The sequence below is a fragment of the Xiphophorus hellerii genome, chromosome 9 (genome assembly GCF_003331165.1).
Source record: "Xiphophorus hellerii strain 12219 chromosome 9, Xiphophorus_hellerii-4.1, whole genome shotgun sequence".
In the NCBI taxonomy this organism is placed as follows: domain Eukaryota; kingdom Metazoa; phylum Chordata; class Actinopteri; order Cyprinodontiformes; family Poeciliidae; genus Xiphophorus; species Xiphophorus hellerii.
This window is the reverse complement of record NC_045680.1, coordinates 24346435-24354710: the sequence shown is the minus strand read 5'-3', so window position 1 is coordinate 24354710 and position 8276 is coordinate 24346435. Positions and strand designations below refer to the sequence as shown.

Here is an 8276-nt window from a genome sequence, read left to right as displayed (position 1 = left end):
GCACAGCCGCCCCGCGGTGGCCGCTCCGCACTCCCAGCAACATCCTGGGTGGAGGCTGCTTCCGAGCACTTTTAGCGCGAACTACGGGGAGTTTTTGTCTGGTGTTCACTGTTGGCGCTAAAAGTGTTCTAATAACAAGTCATTCTCGGTAAAAAAAAAAAAAAAAAAAAAAAAAGAAAAAGCCACGGGAAAGGGAAAAAGAAAGGCGGCTGAAAGGAGTTTTCCAGAGTTGAGAAAACGATGTAAGCGCCATGTCTAATTATTAGAGCACGTGACTCCAGAAATCTACAGCCGCAGTTTCTTTACGGTGTGGACCAGAGCTGCAGATGCTACGGGACAAATTCTCATGACATAGTGAAATCATTGTTAATGTACAGGCTCAGAACAAGAGTCGGTAAAAGCTGCAGTGCTGCTTTTAAGTCGACGCCTCCATGTGTATCTACTTCTGTTTCTTTGCAAAAGTTGTTCGCACCTTGCAATATTTTGTCCCATTACAGCCACACACTGCGGTGTATTCCATTGGGACTGTGAGTGACGATGAAAGGAAAATGATGCACATTCAAAAATGTTCCACAAATAAAATCTTGTGCTGTGCATTTGCATATTGCCTTTCTGAGTTCAAACTTTCTAGAACCACACTTTGCTTCAACTGTATCCGCAATTTTTCTTTTTTTTTTTTCTTCTTTTTTTGATGCATATCTCTACCACCTTTACGCGGGACAACTATGAGTTATGCACTCCACAAATCTGCCTTTATGGAAAAACAGAAAGAAGAGAGCCGGCTGTTGAAAGCCAGTAGAAGTTCTTGTGCACTTTGGACAAACCATAGCGGACACAGCGGAGAAGTGAAAGTACACCAACTCTTTCAGAACTTATGCAAAGTTCAATGTGTGGGTGGGGGGGAAAGTACACTTGAAAATTATCCTAAACATTTCAACCCCACAGAGAGCTGGAGTCGGAGAGGAATTTTGGCCGGGCACCAAGGGCCAGATTTACAAGGATGTGGGCCCCTGGGCTGGAGCCAAATTTGGTGAGCTACCAAATTTGGCTCCAGATTTCTACAAATTTGCGTTAGCATAAATTTACTAATGCAAATTTCTACTAATTTGCATTGGTAGAAACAAGTTCTACTAATTCAACTATTTTTTGAAACAGTCACTATGCATTGACAGTGTAGTTTGAGACAAATAATCTGAAAAAAAGAAAAAAAATCAAGCTTTTTTGCCTTCTCCCATTGCTCCCATTGCTAACTAGGAAGAACCAATCAGAGACAGGAGGCGGGTCTTAGAGCTGTCAATCACCCTCTTGTGGTTGCTCATCCCCCCCCATTTCCTCTAGGCTATGCTGCAGCTAGCAGAGCATATCGTGAATGCTAAGGCTAGCAAGTGCAGCCGTCGATAAACGGTTTTCGTGTAACAATAAGTCGTTTCCCCAGTGAGTACATGAGGTTGATTGACAGCAGTAAGACCCTCCTCCTGGCTCTGATTGGTTGTTTTTGGTCGGGAGCAGTGCGTTTCTTCGGAGGGCAATAGCAGCTCAGGGAGGAGGTGGACGAGATCAATGTTTTCACAGATTGCCTATCTCATATTACACTGTAATAACATGGTGACAATTTTAATTAACATGTTAAAAACATAATTTATAAAAACTTCAGAGTCTACTGTCTTCTACCTGCATTAATTTGTAGTGGAGCAAAATTCTTCTAGAGCTAGTGGAACACGACCAAAGGAAAATGAACAGCCTAGTGGTTACAATTACTTGCAAGAATTTCCTGAGAATGTTTTTAAGCTTTTTTTTTTTTTGTCAGCTTGCTAATGCGTTTGTGGTTGAGAGAGAAAGAGAGAGAGAAGGAGGTTCAATAATGCAGCAGGGAACTGGAATGTACTGGACCCTCAGAAACTATTTCTCTTGATTTGTGCGAGAGATCAGCACAGGCTTTCGTCAGCAATTTCAGTAAACATTTGCAAAAAAAAAAAAACCCATCCAATTGTGGCTTCCCTTCAGGGAGCGAGGAGTTCCCTTACCTCGTGTCGTAAATGGCGTACAGCTTTTTATTCCCATCCACGGCGTTCCTGTGAAAACAGAAGAGCAAGCGTTATTTATTTTTTTTAAATTTATTTATTGCTGCTGTTGTTGTTGTTGCAGTGCTGACTTTCAGACTGTCTCGGACTTGCTTCAGAGCGCTTTGTTTCAAGATTTGTCCACTCTTAGCGCACGCCATCAAAGATCGGCGCGACTTTCCCGTCTTCCCGTGGCGCTCTGACGTCTTGTCGCCCGACCCGCAAGGAGGGGATTCGGTCCCCATTTTTTGGGAGAAAAGCAGAGAGTGCTGAAATAGATGTGCAGAGGTTCTGTGTGACATATTTTCGCCTCCTGCAATCTGGACCACCGACAACAAAAGCAGCAGCTTTCGGCAGCGTGTCCTACTTGGGCCATGAGGAAACAGACAGTAGCCTTTTAGAAGTCAGGGCCGACATTGTTTGAGTTTATTTCGCCAGCTTGTTTTTAGTGGAGCTTAATAAACTACTTTATAGCAAGAGTTTTGCTTAATTGCTATGGAAATGTCCACAATATTTATCTTATTTTTTAAGAACTTACTTGAGAACGAAACCCCCGCCTATATAAGGAATAGTTTTGCTTAGCTAGATGCTACAGGACAAATTCTCATGACATTTGCACCAACACTAGATACATCAGAACCAATGAACTACAGAATGAAACGTGTGCTTCAGAATAAAGAGTGCATTGGTATCACATCCAGTTGATTTGGTTTGACAAAGGCCGGCCCTCACACTCACTGCAGACTCATTGGACCCTTGATCCTTACATAGCATGATGGTAGCATAAATGACACCGGGCCAGTTCCCAATATCAAATCACGAAATTTGGTCACACAATTTATACACACACCTACAAAGCTGTTAAATACAGAAAATGCTGACTAGAAATAATCCCCACCAACCCCATATCTGGCGCCCCCCTTAATGCAGCGCCCCTTTGCGTTACATACAGTGCACACCCATTTTTTAGCGCCCCTGGCTACTGAAGTTCAAGGCTATGAATACTACCATGAGGCACTAGGGCCTTTGTAGATAAAAAAAAAGGAGGAGTAAATAAAAGTTGAAAAATATTTTAAAATTTAGGACATTTTCTGAGCTTCAAAATTCGGAAATTTTCGAATTTCGAGGGGTTTTTTTGGTGAAAATTTCTGAATTTTTTTTTTCCTAACAAATTTGTGACCTTTCCTATCCAGAAATTTACGAGTTTTTTTTTTTTTTTTTACTAGAAAATTTCGGAAATTAATTAGAACATTTCTAAGTTTTCTCTGGCACATTTTCGACTTTGCAAACTCGTCAATTTCCGTGTAAATTTTTTTTCTAGAACATTTCTCAGATTTTTTTTTTTTTGTTGTTGTTGTTTTTTGTGGCAGAAATTTGCTCCTCCTTATGTTTCTATCCACAGTGCCCCTAATACGCCGCCTAATACGTTTGTAAAACTAATAGAGAACACCGCGGTAATAAAAGTGCGTAATAAAGTCAAAGAACATGAAGGTGAGTCAGATGAGCGCGTTCATTTCCAGCAGCTGGATTGTAGAAAGATGGTTTGAATCTTTTTTTCATGTCTCTCTTGACTCCTCTCTCTTCCTCTCACCCTCTCTCCATCCCTCCCTCCTCCTCCTCCTCTTCCTCTCTCTCTCCTCACACATCCTCCTGCTGTTCCTGCTCTCTCGCCCAGTTCTGCTCAGTGCGCAGTGGATTCCGGATCTTACTACGTCCTCTCCCGCTGTTGGATTTAATGCAAAGCTCGCCGTGCGGCACCTCGGAGACCAACTAAAGGATGGTCAGTCCGCACAGCTGTAGAGGAGGAGGAGGATGAAGAGGAGGAAGGGGGGTGGGGGGCCTTATTCGTTTCTGTCGCCTACTTTCTTTGTCGTCTATTTTATTTTATTTTTTTAAAATAATCGTTCCGGAGAGAGCTGTAGCTGACATTGAAAGCAGCAGTCTTTGTTGTACAGGAGGGGCTGGGGGTGGAGAAGAGCCAATGAGTTTGCGTCTGAGAGAGCAGCACAAGTTTCTTCCTCTGCCGTGGTGAGATTCGGCGAACTGCGGCACATGCGGCGGGAGCGGCGCGGCGTCGTCCGCCAGCAGAGAGGGAGATGTAGCGGGAAGCGTGTGTGTGTGTGGGTGTGGGTGGGTGTGTGTGTGTGTGTGTGTAGGGGTGCGTGTGTGTGTGGGCATCGGAGGAGGAGACGCTGCTGCGTCGGTTAGACTTTCAGGTGAGAGGGGAGCTTTCTGCCGAGATCGTGACGGATTTTCGTCGTCGGTTAGTTGGGATGTGTCGTGGATGTACGTGGGGGAGGAGGAGGGGGGGCGGCGGATGATGATGATGATGATGATGATGAGTCGGGGTTCACCGAGCTCCAGCTGTGGTGCAGGACGTGTAGACAGTCAGGGGTTGAGGGTATTTTCCTGCGTGGAAGCCTCAGTAGAGAGGAACTTAATGAGCGCGTGGAAGACAAGAAGCGGGTGGGCTGCGTGAGGCGGCGGGGGGTTGAGGGGGATGTCCGAAACAGAAGGGGTGCTCTGATGTAAGGAGGAATTTAGCAGTTTTGATTGTGTGCTTTAATTTTCTTTTTCTTTTTTTTTTCTTTTTGCGCAGAGAGGAGGGCGACTGTGCTTGGCTACCTGCACACACCTGATCTGGAGAGTTCAGTGCATGCTGGCTCTTTTTTTCATGCCTTGCACCAATATATATATATATATATATATATATATATATATATATATATATATATATATATATATATATATATATATATATATATATATATATATATATTGCACCAATATATATATATATATATATATATTGGTGCAAACAAACACAAAAAATTAAATCAGCATAACCCTATGTGTGAATCAATTTACCTTACTGAAATTGGGCATAACAAAAACAGGATTTTTTATTTATTTTTTGCAAAGACATCACATCTAATCTAACTCATTTAGAGATGAAGCACTTACTGAACTGTGCTGCTGGTGAAATTCCCAGTTACTGTAGCTCAAAGCATGTTGGGGCAATGTCGGTAAGGCTCTCTGCCCAGAGTGGCAGGGACTCCGGGGCGGCCACGGTGTACAACAACCATAATCTGTCAATCTGTCAACTATGACATCCTAAAATAATGGCCTAAATCGGTTTTTTTAATCTAAATCACATTGTCTCAAAAAGAAAGTGTCAATTAAAAAAAAGAATTATTAATTAAAAATGATTTTTTTTTAGATCAAAATCATTTTTGAAAAAAGAATACTTGGGTCATTATTTTAGGAAGATGAACATTGGCACTGACGATCCTTTTGCAGTGTGTTCAGTGTGAACACTGCTGCTGCTGAAGTTGGCGTCTGATTTTGTAAATCGGTGCCAAATTAAAGGTCTAGTTTTGTGGGTTTTTTTTTTTAGAAAATCTAAACTTCATCCACATGTTTCTTCTTCAAAAATTTCCATATACATGGGGAGCTCTGATTTCACCTAGATTATTCTTCCCCGAATTCTGAATTATGAGTTTGATGTTTTACTTCATTTTGGGAATCCTTAATGTTGCACCAGGGCTGCACAGTGGCGCAGTTGGTAGCACTGTTGCAAGAAGGTCCTGGGTTCGATTCCCGGTCGGGGTCTTTCCGCATGGTGTTTGCATGTTCTCCCTGTGCATGCGTGGGTTCTCTCCGGGTACTCCAGCTTCCAAAAACTGTCCAAAAACATGACTGTCAGGTTAATTGGTCTCTCTCTAAATTCTCCCTAGGTGTGAGTGTGTGTGTGTGTGTGAATGGTGTCCTGTATGTCTCTGTGTTGCCCTGCGACAGACTGGCGACCTGTCCAGGGTGACCCCGCCTCTCGCCCGGAACTGGCTGGAGATAGACACCAGCAACCCTCCCGACCCCATTAGGGACAAAGTGTGAACAGAAAATGGATGGATGGATAATGTTGCACCATTCATGCTGGAGCCGCGACTGTGTGTGTGTGTGTGTTTTCAGGAATGGCCGATGGGATGTGCTCCAGCGTTGCAATGAGACGTCTATGCTTCTGTGTCTTGCTTGTGAGCATCACCTGCCGTCTGAGGTGAGGAACCGAGTTCTGGCGTGTTTGGGTATCCATAAAAAATAAATAAATAAAACAACAAGAACAAAAAGTTAAAAAGTTGTCTTTCCTCCAGCCTCTCCCAGGATTTAGCCGGAACCCCCAAACAGGCGGAGATAAATGACAACATCACCATCTTCACCCGCATCCTGGACGGACTGCTGGACGGTTACGACAACAGACTCCGGCCCGGTCTGGGAGGTGAGTCCGCTGGATCAATAAGCCATTACAACTCTTTGTGCGCGACTGTTATAGGAGAGCTTGAATATCACTGCAAGGGAGAGGAGGTGTTTATGAAACCACAGCTTGATCTCTACAGAAGAAGAAATGTGATCTGATCCGACCTTCTCTCAATGAGATTTAACGTCAATGTTACTCTAAAGCAGCTCTGATTTTGAAAAAAAGAAGAAGAAGCTATTTTTGTTTTGATTATACTGGTGATGAAGCAGTAGAATAGTTACAGATAAGATTTGGATCTGCTCTGATTGGTGAGTAGTGTGGTCAGAGAATGAAAGATCAGCTTTCTTTCCCTCTATTCATTAAATACATAAAACTAAGAATTTTTTAAAACCTTTTTTAACCACATACTTATCTGTGATGCACTTCTCAGATTTATTTTAGCAAAACTCGGCTTAATGGGCACAATTCTTAAATTTCTGTTAGTTTCAAACTAAAACTTTATCAAAACAAATCTGCTGGAAAATGAAACATTTTTCTATTACGCGTTGTAGCCTTTTAGGAAAAAAAAAAAAAGAACTGGCATTTTCAGGCCTCAAGGAAAATTGGAAAAGTATATTTTCAATATCATCACCTTCCCTTCCTAATATAACGGCATAAAATAAAATAAAAGTCTTTTTTTTTTGCCTAAATCATCTCTTGGTAAAATTAAAATGACCTGGGCCATTATTTTAGGAAACAAATAATCAGTTTTATGTGTCTTTTTTATTGCGACCACTAGGTGTCACCAAAGTCCGCATGCCTCAGTCGAACTAAATTTACACTAGTGACTTTTATTTGCAGTAAATAAGACAGGAAAAGGGGAGAGACATGCAGCAAAGGCCCAGGGTTGGGAACTGAGCCCCAGACAGCTGGAACTGTCCCGTATACTGATGTCTCAGTATGTGGGATGCCATATACTGCTACACATTACTATCACATACTGTAGGTTGTTTTTCTTTTTAATGTAGTTGATTTAAATGCTGAATGCTTTTTCTTATCCCCAACCCCAAAACAAGACGGAAAAAATCTTAAAGGAAAGAAAAACTAAAATACATAAAATCAGTCAAATCTGAATAAGAAATGTTAAAAATATGACACAAATGATTGATTTATGATTTTAGGGTTGCCATGCTTCAGAGTTGTAAGAAACATATTATTGACGTAGAGTTGATCTGTTTTTCAGCTACTGAACATCTGACAACAGTAACAGATTAAAAACTTTTAAAAAGATTCAAAATAATTCTCCCTGGATATGCGGTGTTTGACAAATACATAGCACTACACACACACACACACACCCCCCCCCCCCCCCCCCCCCACACACACACACACAAAATGTCCCCAAAATATATCCTTGAGGAACACCACAACTTACAACACCTGTGGAGTAGGTAAAATATCCAGATTTACCTCAGTAAGATTAATCTTACATACCATCACTTTAATAATTGGATTCATATATATAATAATTATTTGTATACTTAAGATTTCAATGTAATTTTCTGTGTTTTCCTACAGAGAAGGTGACAGAGATCAAGACCAACATCTTTGTCACAAGCTTCGGTCCGGTCTCTGATACGGAAATGGTACGCAATTTTTCCCCCCCAGATTAGCTCTTTTTATGAATCTTTTACACAGTAATTCTTATTAAAAGTTTTACTATGTGTAAATTATGTCACAAATGTACAAAAGCTGAGCGTAGTCGCATTTGTTTTTGAGTTAATGGGATATTTGTGTCCTTATCACAAAGTAACAATGACCATTTTTGCAAGATAAGGGGACGATAATGTGTTCCTGAATACTCATGATCAATTTCTCAGTGTCCTTAAAACCTCGCCAAGAACAAACTCAAGCTGACAATGTCAGAACGAGGAGAACCTGACATTAGAGACAGGTTTAACACACACACACACACATACCAATGG

At 41.6% G+C, this 8276-nt stretch overlaps 1 protein-coding gene across 3 annotated transcripts in view; it reads left to right on the top strand.

The window, feature by feature from the left end:
• The first annotated feature begins 3707 nt into the window (after positions 1 to 3707).
• The window catches only part of gabra5 (gamma-aminobutyric acid type A receptor subunit alpha5), a 35147-nt gene continuing 30578 nt past the window's right edge, over positions 3708 to 8276 (top strand). The window contains exons 1-5 of one of the 3 annotated variants that reach the window (XM_032572436.1): positions 3920 to 4186; positions 4217 to 4276; positions 6030 to 6114; positions 6209 to 6333; positions 7870 to 7937. In XM_032572436.1, coding sequence (XP_032428327.1) covers positions 6032 to 6114; positions 6209 to 6333; positions 7870 to 7937 — 276 coding nt within the window. In that variant the 5' untranslated portion in view covers positions 3920 to 4186; positions 4217 to 4276; positions 6030 to 6031. Of the gene's footprint in view, positions 3841 to 3919; positions 4277 to 6029; positions 6115 to 6208; positions 6334 to 7869; positions 7938 to 8276 lie in introns of those variants that run through there. The other 2 variants (XM_032572434.1, XM_032572435.1) reach the window with 2 other exon arrangements.